The 13,836-nt window shown below is 46.0% G+C and overlaps 1 protein-coding gene across 29 annotated transcripts in view; it reads left to right on the forward strand.

Moving 5' to 3' along the window:
* The window catches only part of LOC121543844 (protocadherin gamma-C5), a 183,473-nt gene that overhangs the window by 154,358 nt on the left and 15,279 nt on the right, over positions 1–13,836 (forward strand). Inside the window, exon 1 of one of the 29 annotated variants that reach the window (XM_041854016.2) lies at positions 4,954–7,608. The exons of 26 other annotated variants lie outside the window; for them this stretch is intronic. In XM_041854016.2, coding sequence (XP_041709950.1) covers positions 5,158–7,608 — 2,451 coding nt within the window. In that variant the 5' untranslated portion in view covers positions 4,954–5,157. Of the gene's footprint in view, positions 1–4,953; positions 7,609–10,985; positions 13,709–13,836 lie in introns of those variants that run through there. 2 more of the 29 variants (XM_041853992.2, XM_041854004.2) reach the window with 2 other exon arrangements.

The following is a 13,836-nucleotide window of genomic DNA, read 5'->3' on the forward strand; positions in this document are numbered from 1 at the left end:
ATATACTCTGCGTATATAATCTTCACGTAAATATTTTTTGAATATTTGTTTAATCCTGTTTTACACGTTTACTCATTCTTTAGGACTCACTAAATGCTGTCCTTACTAATGTATTTATTTTACCACCAATATGGACAGTAGGGGAGAGTGGGGTAAATTGAGCAGTTTTTTATATTCAGCGTCACTCTGTCAATGGACATATAGTATTCTTTCTAACAAAGATACAGTACCTACATATATTTCAGAATGTTGTGTATCCCAGGTAATAACCCAAATTCATTTAAACAGTACCGTTTTTAAAACATAGTTTGTCCAAAAAGGTTGGTCTCTTGGCAAAACTTAGTTGTGTAAGCTGAGCCGTTGGACAGGGTAAGTTAAGGCGCCTATACACATTTCTGTACTGAATGAAATATTACCACTACCTTTTTAAAACCATGTGTATCTTTTTTCCCAAAACACAATTCAACACAATCACAATTGCTTTTTTGTCTTTTAATAATTTTTAAGCATATTTTAACGCCGAATTTAACACCTAATAAACACTTTGCACTTTTCTAAACACTTTTAGCATAGGCCAGGCCCTGTTGTTACCTCATATCCCAGCAATAATGCCTTGCATTACACCTGGGAAGAAAACACATAGATTTTGCTCAACTTGCCATTGGCACAGCCATTGGCTCAATGTACCCCAAGGCAAACATTTTGACTATATTAGCCCACACAGCTACTGTACAAGGAAGCACTTTCATGCTAGGTTTAGGACCTCATATTGAAGCTTATAGATATATTAACTGATGAATAGAACAATCTTAAAATTATCTGCTTTGGTTTAGACACAAGTATCATGAACCTCTAACACAATACATTTATTTGACTTGGTGAAAATCCGTTTTTTGGACATAACATGCTTACAACTTTTTCCATGTGGTTTCTTCCTTCACAGACTCCATGAAATGATAACCTTTTCTTAAACATTTGGTCAAATTATGCTTTTTGTGTATGGTTTCCTAGAAACAAGGGCAGCTCAACTTATCCCTTTAGCTCAACTTACCCCACTCTCCCCTATGCTATATTGTATAATGAAAAACACAGTCACTTTATCTTCTCCCTCTCTCTATGCCAGTTAAAGTGCTTAGGCAGAGCATGGCTGCTGTGGCTTTAAGAAGTCTATTCTGTTGGCCCCTTATTGGATGCTAGAGCTGCACAATGTGAACCAATAGTGTGCAGAACTGTACAAAGAGATCTACTCCCTCCCCCCAGCCTCAGCACCGTAACCCTTACAATACTCAGAGCTGGATGAGAGAGGGGGAATGCGCTCACACACACGGAGACACAATATCATCTAAACACTTTATCGTTACCATGATACAAAATTAATAGAAAAATGCTAATTGGCATATGCTTCTGGAGATGTATTTTTATATGAAGCTCTTCGTTCTGGACAGTATTTAAATAGAAATGGTGTTATAACGGATCAGGGATGACAAAGACAATGGGATACCGAGACTGGAGATGGCTGGCTCTTTGGTGGCATCATTTCTTTCTCTTGTGGAGTACAATAGATGGACAGACTCGCTACACCATCCCGGAGGAACTGAAACAGGGCTCTGTGGTAGGAAATCTAGCCAAAGATCTGGGTTTGGGACTCTCTGAGATTTTTGACCGTAAGCTGCGTGTCGCCTCGGAAGCTGGTAAGCAGTATTTCAGTGTGGATTCGGGGAAGGGCGAGCTGGTCGTGAATGAGAGAATAGACAGAGATGCTTTATGCGGACAAAGCGCCAGCTGCGTTTTACCTCTGCAGGTTGTTATTGAGAACCCGTTACATCTGTTTCGTGTCGAGGTTGAAATACAAGATATAAATGATAATTCTCCAAATTTCCCTTCCAAACAACACCCGTTAGAGATAGCTGAATCAACTGCGGCAGGTGTACGTTTTCCCTTGGAAAGCGCACAAGACCCAGATGTGGGGAGTAATTCTCTAAAATCATACATACTTAGTAAAGATGAATGTTTTACTTTAAAGGTAAAAGAACTCTCTGGCGGCAGAAAGGTACCAGAACTAGTCCTGGCCAAAGCTCTGGACCGAGAGAAAAAAGCTGTCCATCAGCTATTATTAACAGTTCTAGACGGGGGCAACCCAGTGAGATCCGGAACCTCGCAGATAACTATTACAGTTCTCGATGCAAATGATAATGTTCCAGTTTTTGAAAATCCAGTGTATAAAGTTTCTGTAAGTGAAAATAGTGCAGAGGGCACTTTCATAGTTAATCCTAGAGCGACAGACGCCGATGACGGACAGAATGGAGAGATAGAATATTCGTTCGGTGTCCATACGCCAGACTCGGTGCTATCTGTGTTTGAGATTGATTTTCTAACAGGAAAAATCATTTTAAAGGGGCAATTAGATTTTGAGAGCGCTGCAAATTATGAAATTGACATCAGTGCGAAAGACAAAGGTAGCCCTAGAATGGAGGGGCATTGTAGTATGCAGGTAGATGTAGAAGATGTAAATGATAACTATCCCGAAATCATTTTAACCTCCAAACCAAGTCCTCTGCGTGAGGACGCACCCAGTGGCACGGTAGTAGCTTTGGTCAGTGCCCGGGACCTAGACTCCGGGAATAACGGTAAAGTAACCTTACAGCTCCAACGAGGTTATCCTTTCAGTCTGAAACCTTCCTTTTCTAATAATTATGCACTGGTCACAAGTGGTGTTTTAGACCGAGAGAGCTCCTCAGAGTATAATATTGAGATAACAGCCACTGATTCGGGCTTCCCTCCCCTGACTACCAATAAAACTATACTAGTCAGTATCAATGATGTCAACGACAACCCCCCTAAATTCACTCAGCCCTCCTATAATGTCTACTTAAAAGAGAATGGACTACCAGGCTCCATGCTCTCCTCAGTATCCGCATCTGACCTGGATTTTGGGGATAATGCCAAGATCTCCTACTCCATCCTAGACTCCAAAGTGCAGGACGTGTCTATGTCCTCCTATGTGTACATGAACACTGATAACGGCAGCATCTACAGCATGCACTCGTTTGACTATGAGAAACTGAAGGTGTTTCAGATTCTGGTGCAGGCAAAGGACCACGGCTCTCCCTCTCTGAGCAGCATCGCTACTGTCCATGTTTTTATCTTGGACCAGAACGACAATGCCCCCGCTGTTATTTACCCCTCCGCTGCCCTGGGCTCGCTCTCTCACCAGAAGATGCCCCGCTCCGCTAAAGCAGGCCACCTGGTTACTAAGGTAACGGCCGTGGACGCAGACTCGGGCCATAACGCCTGGATTTCATATAAGCTTGCGGAGGCCACAGACGCGTCTCTGTTCAGTGTCAATCTTTACACAGGGGAGGTGAGGACTAAACGCGCTGTGTCCGAACAGGACGACTCCTCTCAGAGACTGCTTATAGAGATACAGGACGACGGGGAGCCGGTCCAGTCCGCCACGGTCACAGTGACCATACTGGTAGAGGACGGGCTCCACGAACCCATCTTGGACCTCCGGCAGAAGGTGCCAGAGCCTAGCAAGAAAAGCGGGAGAATCACCCTGTATTTGATCCTCTCTCTGGCCTCGGTGTCCGTGCTGTCTCTGGTGACTTTTATCATCTTAGCAGTCAAGTGCGTTAGAAACAGCAGGAGCAGCGGTAGTTGCTGCATGAGACGGGAGGACTTTGACGGCTACAAGAACCCCAACAGAAACCTGCAGATCCAGCTCAACACTGACGGGCCTATTAAGTACGTGGAGGTCCTGGGAGGGGACATGTTGTCTCAGAGTCAGTCCTTCAGGTCCTGTCTCTCTCCCATGTCAGAGTTCAGTGATTTCACCTTCGTTAAGCCCAGCAGCACCACTGACTTTAAGGAGATGATCAACGTCCTAGACGCGTCTTTACCTGACAGCGCCTGGACCTTTGAGAGCCAGCAGGTGAGCGGTGAACTGTACCATTGTGACAAATTGAATTATTGGATATAGACTGTTTTATGAGGTATGATATTAACATACACACAACATGCGTGTCTTTTTGTGTTTCAACATTCCACAACTCTAAACTTTGTTCTTTTGGCAGTATTTTAATTTACGCAAGATATTAATATTATGGTAGGTTATCCTTTAGACTATGCCTGATACAAAAGCCTGTAAATAAACAATGAATAGTTTTACCACTGAAGTCGCAGTGAAACTTTTAATTCAAACGGCACTTTTCCCGATTGTAATAGTTTCCCCATTGAACAAAATGCTGCAATGATGGTTCCCTTCAGATTTATCAAAATTCTATAATATTCAATTCATTATGCTACCCTGTTGATTGTAACCATTAGAGAGCTATTGTGTAATCTATATAGTTACTGTATTGGCTGTGTAGCGTCATTCTGTGTCTTTCTGACTGGCTATTGGACGCTTATGGGTTTCAGCACCATGGACAGTGACCTGGCTGAATGAACTGTGTGGTTTTTGTGTGTAAGAGGGCAGACAGAGATTCTAATACAATTGCTGTAAAATATATATTTTTCAGATTGATTGAAGCTCAGTCGATTTTCTATGCAAACTATAATCGTCAAAAATGTGTTACCATCCACGGGCTCTTTTAGAATGGCAGTATTTTGGATGATATCTGTGCGCAATGGGATACTATATTTTTGAACGTCTTACACGTCTACGCATTTTTATCTATAGGTTATGGGCTGCCCATAATATATTTCCAACGAGCCAATATTAACAGGGTGATTGTATATTCGAAAACACAGTACTTTTACCCGCTCTCTGTGTTGTGGTACATCAGATAAACCTCTACATTTAGGCTGGCTGATGTGGCTTTAAGGAATCTATTCTGTTAGCCCCTTATTGGATGCTAGAGATACACGCTGTGCACCAATAGCATGCAGAAATGTACAAAGAGATCTACTCCCCCTGCCTTCTACTCCTTCCCCCCAGCCTCAACACCTAACACTTACAATTATCAGAGCTGCAGGAGAGAGAGGGGGATGCGCTCACATACACGGAGATGGAATAAAATCTCAACACATTATTTTTGCTATACAAAATTTATGGAAACATGCTAAATGGATTATACACACTGGAGATGTATTTTGATATGAAGCTCTTCGTTCTGGACAGTATTTAAATAGAAATGGTGTTTTAACGGATCAGCGATGACAAAGACAATGGGATACCGAGACTGGAGATGGTTGGCTCTTTGGTGGCATCATTTCTTTCTCTTGTGGAGTACAATAGACGGACAGACTCGCTACACCATCCCGGAGGAACTGAAACAGGGCTCTGTGGTAGGAAATCTAGCCAAAGATCTGGGTTTGGGACTCTCTGAGATCTTTGACCGTAAACTGCGTGTCGCCTCTGAAGCTGGTAAGCAGTATTTCAGTGTGGATGCGAGGAAGGGCGAGCTGGTCGTGAATGAGAGAATAGACAGAGAGACTTTATGCGGACAAAGCGTCAGCTGCGTTTTACCTCTGCAGGTTGTCATTGAGAACCCGTTACAGTTGCACCGTATTGAGGTGGAAATACGCGACATAAATGACAATTCACCTAGTTTCTTAACAAAGGAGCTCACATTGAAAATAGCAGAATCGACAGTTGCGGGCATGCGTTTTCCTCTGGAGAGCGCGGAGGACCCAGACGTTGGAAGCAATTCGCTCAAGTCCTATACTATTAGTAAAGATGACTGTTTTAGTTTAAAAGTAAACGAGCTTCGTAATGGAAGAAAATTCCCTGAACTGGTCATAGACATAGCACTTGATAGAGAGAAAAAAGCTGTCTATCAGCTGCTGTTAACAGCGTTAGACGGAGGCAATCCGGTCAGATCCGGGACTTCACAGATAAATATCATAGTGCTTGATAACAATGACAACGTTCCCCTATTTGAAAACAATGTATATAAAGTGTCCATTAACGAAAATAGTCCAAAGGGTACCTTTATGGTTAAACTTAAAGCGACGGATAATGACGAAGGACAAAATGGTGAGGTGAAATACACATTTGGTGAGCGTACACCTGAGTCCGTGCTTTCCAAATTTGATATTAATCCGGATACGGGGGAAATGTTTTTGAAAGGTGAATTAGATTATGAAAGCGCTGCAAATTATGAAATTGATGTAGCTGCTAAAGATAAAGGAATTCCGGAGATGGAAGGACATTGTAGCGTGCAGGTGGAGGTAATAGATCTAAACGACAACCCTCCAGAAATTGTCCTCACCTCCAAACCGAGCCCGGTGCGCGAGGACGCTCCCAGTGGCACAGTAGTGGCTTTGATCGGAGCCCGGGACCTAGACTCCGGGGATAACGGTAAAGTAACGTTACAACTTCCAAAAGGCCATCCTTTTAGTCTGAAACCTTCTTTTTCTAATAATTACGCACTGGTCACCAGCAGTGTTTTAGACCGAGAGAGCTTCTCAGAGTATAATATTGAGATAACAGCCACTGATTCGGGCTCCCCTCCCCTGACTACCAAGAAAACTATACCAGTCAGCATCATTGATGTCAACGACAACCCCCCTAAATTCACTCAGCCCTCCTATAATATCTATTTAAAAGAGAATGGACTACCAGGCTCCATGCTTGCCTCAGTATCCGCATCTGACCTGGATTTCGGAGATAATGCCAAGATTTCCTACTCCATCCTAGACTCCAAATTGCAGGACGTCTCTGTATCCTCCTATGTGTACATTAACTCTGACAACGGCAGCATCTACAGCATGCACTCGTTTGACTATGAGAAACTGAAGGTGTTTCAGATTCTGGTGCAGGCAAAGGACCACGGCTCTCCCTCTCTGAGCAGCATCGCTACTGTCCATGTTTTTATCCTGGACCAGAACGACAATGCCCCAGCTGTTATTTACCCCTCCCCTGCCCTGGGCTCGCTCTCTCACCAGAAGATGCCCCGCTCCGCTAAAGCAGGCCACCTGGTTACTAAGGTAACGGCCGTGGACGCAGACTCCGGCCATAACGCCTGGATTTCATATAAGCTTGCGGAGGCCACAGACGCGTCTCTGTTCAGTGTCAATCTTTACACAGGGGAGGTGAGGACTAAACGCGCTGTGTCCGAGCAGGACGACTCCTCTCAGAGACTGCTTATAGAGATACAGGATGACGGGGAGCCGGTCCAGTCCGCCACGGTCACAGTGACCATACTGGTAGATGACAGGCTCCAAGAACCCATCTTGGACCTCCGGCAGAAAGCGCCAGAGCCTAGCAAGAAAAGCGGGAGAATTACCCTGTATTTGATTCTCTCTCTGGCCTCAGTATCCGTGCTGTCTTTGGTGACTTTTATCATCTTAGCGGTCAAGTGCGTTAGAAACAGCAGGAGCAGCGGTAGTTGCTGCATGAGACGGGAGGACTTTGACGGCTACAAGAACCCCAACAGAAACCTGCAGATCCAGCTCAACACTGACGGACCTATTAAGTACGTGGAGGTCCTGGGAGGGGACATGTTGTCTCAGAGTCAGTCCTTCAGGTCCTGTCTCTCTCCCATGTCAGAGTTCAGTGATTTCACCTTCGTTAAGCCCAGCAGCACCACTGACTTTAAGGAGATGATCAATGTCCTAGATGCATCTTTACCCGACAGCGCCTGGACCTTTGAGAGCCAGCAGGTGAGCGGTGAACTGTAGCATTGTAAGGATTATGATTCCTGACTCTAGTGCCTTTAATATGACGTCCTATCATGAGGATTCAGAGTTGAGTTTTCCTATAGGCTATGATGTCATAATCAGTGAGTGGAGATCCACCAACCAACGTTCTATAGCCTATATTACCTTGGAAGTAATTGATGACGCAGCAGGACGAGGCGGAGCATATCAAACACAAGGCTACAAGCCAGCTAAATACACTGAACAAAAATATAAATGCAACATGCAACATTTAGTTGTCCTCTGTAGCTCAGCTGGTAGAGCACGGCGCTTGTAACGCCAAGGTAGTGGGTTCGATCCCCGGGACCACCCATACACTAAAAATGTATGCACGCATGACTGTAAGTCGCTTTGGATAAAAGTGTCTGCTAAATGGCTTATTATTATTATTATTAATTTTTTACTGAGTTACAGTTCAGATGAAGAAATCAGTCAATTGAAATAAATGTATTAGGCCCTAATCTATGGATTTCACATGACTGGGAATACATTACTTGGTCACAGATACCTTAAAAAAAGGTATTAGCATGGATCAGAAAACCAGTCAGTATCTGATGTGACCACCATTTGCCTCATGCAGCATTTCACATCTCATTTGCATAGAGTTGATCAGGCTGTTGATTGTGGCCTGTGGAATGTTGTCCCACTCCTCTTCAATGGCTGTGCGAAGTTGCTGGATATTGGCAGGAACTGGAACACACTGTCGTACACGTCGATCCAGAGCATCCCAAACATGGAAGAACTGGGACATTTTCAGCCTCTAGGAATTGTGAACAAATCCTTGCAACATGGGGCTGTGCATTATCATGCTGAAACATGAGGTGATGGCGGCGGACGAATGGCACGACAATGGGCTTTCGGATCTTATCACGGTAGCTCTGTGCATTAAAATTGCCATAGATAAAATGCATTTGTATTCATTGTCCGTAGCTTATTCCTGCCCATACCATAACATCAATAAAATGCATTTGTGTTCAATGTCCGTAGCTTATGCCTGCCCATACCATAACCCTTCTGGCACCATGGGGCACTCTGTTCTCAACATTGACATCAGCAAACCGCTCGCCCACACAACACCATACATGCTGTCTGCCATCTGCCCGGTACAGTTGAAACCGGGATTCTTCTGTGTAGAGCACAGTTCTCCAGCATGCCAGTGGCCATCGAAGGTGAGCATTTACCCACTGAAGTCGGTTACGACGCTGAACTGCAGTCAGGTCAACAACCTGGTGAGAATGAGGAGTACACAGATGAGCTTCGCTGAGATGTTTTCTGACAGTTTGTGCAGAATATCTTCAATTGTGCAAACCCACAGTTTCATCAGCTGTCCGGGTGGCTGGTCTCAGACGATCCCGCAGGTGAAGAAGCCTGTGGAGGTCCTGGGCTAGCGTGGTTACACGTGATCTGCGGTTGTGAGGCCGGTTGGACGTACTGCCAAATTCTCTAAAATGATATTGGAGGCGGCTTATGGTAGAGAAATGAACATTAAATTATCTGGCAACAGCTCTGGTGGACATTCCTGCAGTCAGCATGCCAATTGCACACTCCCTCAAAACTTGAGACATCTGTGGCATTGAGTTGTGTGACATAATTGCACATTTAGAGTGGCCTTTTATTGTCCCCAGCACAAGGTGCACCTGTGTAATGATCATGCTGTTTAATCAGCTTCTTGATATGCCACACCTGTCAGGTGGATGGATTATCTTGGCAAAGGAGAAATGCTCCCTTACAGGAATGTAAACAAATGTGTGCACAAAATTTGAGAGAAATAAGCTTTTTGTGCGTATGGAAAATGTCTGTTTATTTTTGTTCAGTATAGTTTGTTGCTAGCAAACCTGCCAATATGGCAAACAAAAAATAAAATATCAGTTGCTGAAAACAGCTGGTCAAACTAGAAACATATGGGAGGAATTGACAGCATAGTGCCACTTGCGTCATGACTGTAACTGATGTCGCAGTAGTAATTTGCACTGGATCAAACGTGATAAGTGCATATGTCATTCATTATCTGCTGTAGTAGGCCTAATCAGTAGCAATTTTAGCATGTCAATCTTGGTGGGGCAACAACAACAAAAAACTAGTGGGATGCATGCCAGCAAAGGCACTACACAACACAACACTAAACACTACATTAATTGCACTAGAACGGTGACAAACGGGGCTCACAAACTGTTAGGGCCTACTGTTAGGGCCTACAAACTGTTAGGGCCTTACCTGTGGCCAATGACCTTGAGCCTTCTTTGATGAGCACTTCTAATGTAACTCTATGGCAGCCCCCAAGGGGCTTGAATTTTCGAGCTCTATCCTTATACTTGGCGGTGACATACTGTCCCCATGAGTGACAGAACACTGAGCTAATCATGGCACAACTAGAGAACAATACCAACCCCTACGCTCTGTATTTTCCGCTGGCTGCCCCACCACCACTGAAAGTACTGAGCTAGGCTGAAACACATGCATTTTGGAGCTGCCTTACTCAAGAAATCAAAAAAGAGACCATGTTTGTATGCTGCTTTATTAACTCAATTATGTTTTTGTTTTTTTTACATTGTTTGCAAACTGATATGTGACACGTATTAATAGCAAATTAACATGCAAAACAGGCAAGCCCCCCAAAATTAATATGTATTATTATTATTATTATTATTATATATTTATTTTGCTAAAAATGTGGGGCTCAAAACAGAGCCCCACCTGCCCTGAGTGACGGGTCGCCACTGGGCCTAACACATACAAGGAGATGTAAGTAGGCCAATGGTTGTTATATTGGTTATCGATGACATTGCCGCCTCCTTGCCAAGATCAATCTCGGGTTTACATAATGACACGTGGTTCACGCGTTATCAACACCTCTGGAAAGTAAATAAGCGTTATCAACACCTCTGGAAAGTAAATAATTTGATAATCATGCCGCCTTGCGGCTAAGACTATCATTGCAATTTTACCATGAGTCCATCAGTTACTTTTCGTAACTTTGCTTATATTCAATGTAAGTAGTTCCGTTCGTTGACATAGCAACAAGTTCATACTTACTCTTGTGGTTTATACCCCCCCTTGTTTGTGCCGGTCTGTGCATTAAGCGCTTGGAAATGGCATGAGTAGCTTTCTTGCAAAAATGTTTTTATTTTTTGCGTTCCATGGCCTCTTCGTTGTGCATTCTGAATGGTTTTGCTCTAAAAGTAATGTCTTTAGCGTGTATCATGTCTCCAACTTGATTGTAAGTGCAAAATAAGTGCCTCTAAAACGTTTTTACTCACTCTCTGCTTTGTGAGAGAGTTCTGTATGGGGAGCGAGTCCCGGCTTCTCGGCCAATAGGAAACGGGTCTTTGTGTCTGTGTCCCCGCCCCAGAGAGGAGCAGAGCAGAGGAGACGAGTGGGGAGAGTTTTAGTCGATCCTTCATGGAGTTTTACTTTTCCTCTTTTATATTTTTCCTTATAGAATTAGGGCGTCATGATAACTTCTAAACTTCCCACCCCACTTTTTCTTAAACGGAAGTGTTTACCGATGGACTGGTAGCGTCGTTTTCCCGAGACTATAGATGAGTTACGGTAAAATAAGAACTTTTAACATTTTCCATCCCCCGGACCCCGCGGATCCCTCATAATGGAATCCAGACCGAGGAAAGGCTACGGAGGGTGGCCAGTGCTGAGGCTATGGTTTTCCCTGGCGTGCTTTACCGGCGCGACCGCGCAGCTCAGCTACTCTGTTTCGGAGGAGCTCAGACCAGGGGCTGTGGTCGGGAATATCGCTAAGGATTTGGGTCTCACCGTTCAAAGGATAATTCAGAGAAAATTGCGGGTGGTCTCGGAATCTAACGCGCAGTACTTCGAGGTAAATCAGGCGACTGGGGATTTTGTTATTAGACAGACAATTGACAGGGAACACATGTGCGAATTAAGTCCAACTTGTTCACTACATCTTGAGATTGTACTTGAGGACCCTTTAGCAATACATCGGGTTCTTGTGGATATTGTGGATGTGAATGACAATGCGCCGCAGTTTTCCAATAAGAATATTTCCTTGGAGATATCAGAGGCGGCCGCGCCAGGCACTCGGTTCCGACTGGAGAGTGCGCACGACCCAGATGTGGGTATCAACTCTCTGCGCACTTATCACCTCGCACCCAACGACTGCTTTGTTTTGAATGTGGAAACGAAAAGTGACGGGAGTAAGATCCCGGAATTAGTTTTAGAGAAGGCTTTGGATAGGGAGACGCAGGCCTCGTTTCGCCTGTTGCTCACTGCGGTAGACGGGGGACAGCCGGAGAAGTCTGGCTCCACTCTTTTACTCATTAAAGTTCTGGATGTCAATGACAATGCGCCCGTCTTTGAAGAGCCGGTGAAAAAAGTTAGCATTTTGGAGAATGTTGAACCGGGCACTTTAGTAACGAAACTGAACGCGACCGACGCGGATTACGGTCAGAATGGTCAGATCTCCTTCCTGTTTAGTAAATACACGCCGGAACGTGTGCTCAAGCTATTCAGCGTGGATTCTAAAACCGGGGAGATCCGTGTGAATGGCCAGGTGGATTATGAGACAGCGAATGTATATCACATCACTGTGCAGGCCAGGGATGGGGGAACCCCCGCCATGGAGGGTTCCTGTAACATCATAGTTGACGTCACTGATGTGAATGACAATTCTCCAGAGGTAACGTTGACTTCACTGAAAAATCCCATCAGAGAGGATGCAGCTCCTGGTACAGTCATCGCCCTCATCAGTGCGAGGGACCTGGACTCTGGTAAGAACGGGGAGGTGACGTTAAAGGTCCAGTCTGGCCTGCCCTTCAAACTCAACTCTGCCTTTGGTGAGCACTACAATCTCATCACCGATGGCAACCTGGACAGAGAGAGCATGGCCGAGTACACTGTGGTCATCATGGCGACTGACGCGGGCTCCCCTCCCCTGTCGTCACGGACGACTTTCGTGGTCAAACTCTCAGACGTGAACGACAACGCTCCTTCATTCTCCCAGCCCTCCTACTCCGTGGACGTCCCCGAGAACAACGCCCCCAGCACCCCCATCACCATGGTGATGGCCTCTGACCCGGACACGGGGGACAACGCCCGCGTCTCCTTCTCCATCCTGCCCAGCATGGTCCAGGGCTCCCCCATTTCCTCCTATGTCTACATCAACCCAGAGACTGGACACATCTACAGCATGCGCTCCCTAGACTACGAGACCCTCAATGCCTTCCGTATCGAGGTGCAGGCCCGAGACGCCGGGGCACCCCCCCGGACCGCCAACGTCACCGTGCATGTGTTCGTAGTGGATCTTAACGACAACGCGCCCCTCATCGTGTACCCCCCCTTCCCCCAGGATACGGGGCTGCAGCTCAGTGTACCCCAGTCGGCTGGGCCGGGTCATCTCATTAATAAACTAGTAGGGGTGGACCCTGATAGTGGACATAATGCCTGGCTGTTCTATTCCATCGCCCCAGGGCCACACGTTGGTCTCTTCCGCATTGCCCCCCACACTGGGGAGCTCCGCACCGCCCGCAAACTAGCCGAGGAGGAGGGCGGCTCCGCCTATGACATCATCGTGGTCGTCCAGGACAACGGCAAGCCCACTCTCTCCACCACTGTGGCCATCACAGTAACCGTGGAGGAGAAGGGCGCCAGCGACGCCGCCACGGACAACCGGAAGATGTCTGTGATGCGTCACACCGGGATGCCTGATATCACCCTGTACCTCATCATCTCGCTGGCGTGCGTCTCGGCCGTGTTCTTCCTCACCTTCCTCATCCTCATGGTGCGATGCCTCCGCCACCGCAGCGACCTTGGAGGGACAGGCTGCTGCTACAGCCACCACCGGCCCAGCAGGGCCCACCATCAGAGACCCAGCAAGGACCTCCACCTGCAGCTCAACACAGACGGACCCATCCGTTACATGGAGGTGGTGGGAGGGGCTCAGGACCCCCCAGGAACACGGACCTACAGACCCTGCTACTCCACCATCTCCAGCCGAAGTGACTTTGTGTTTGTCAAGACGCCCATGATGAGTCACAACAACACCCTCAGCATGACGCTCAACAGGAAGCACCTAATGAACTCAGCCATTGAGGTGAGGGCACTGGGGGGAGGAGACAGGATATTGGCCAATAAAGTAATGGGAAAATCACTTGACCAATGACATAGGTCTGTAAGTATTAGGTTATAACCAGTGACGGTGAAGGTTTTATCCTAAGATCG

This window comes from Coregonus clupeaformis, chromosome 3, assembly GCF_020615455.1.
Source record: "Coregonus clupeaformis isolate EN_2021a chromosome 3, ASM2061545v1, whole genome shotgun sequence".
NCBI lineage: Eukaryota > Metazoa > Chordata > Actinopteri > Salmoniformes > Salmonidae > Coregonus > Coregonus clupeaformis.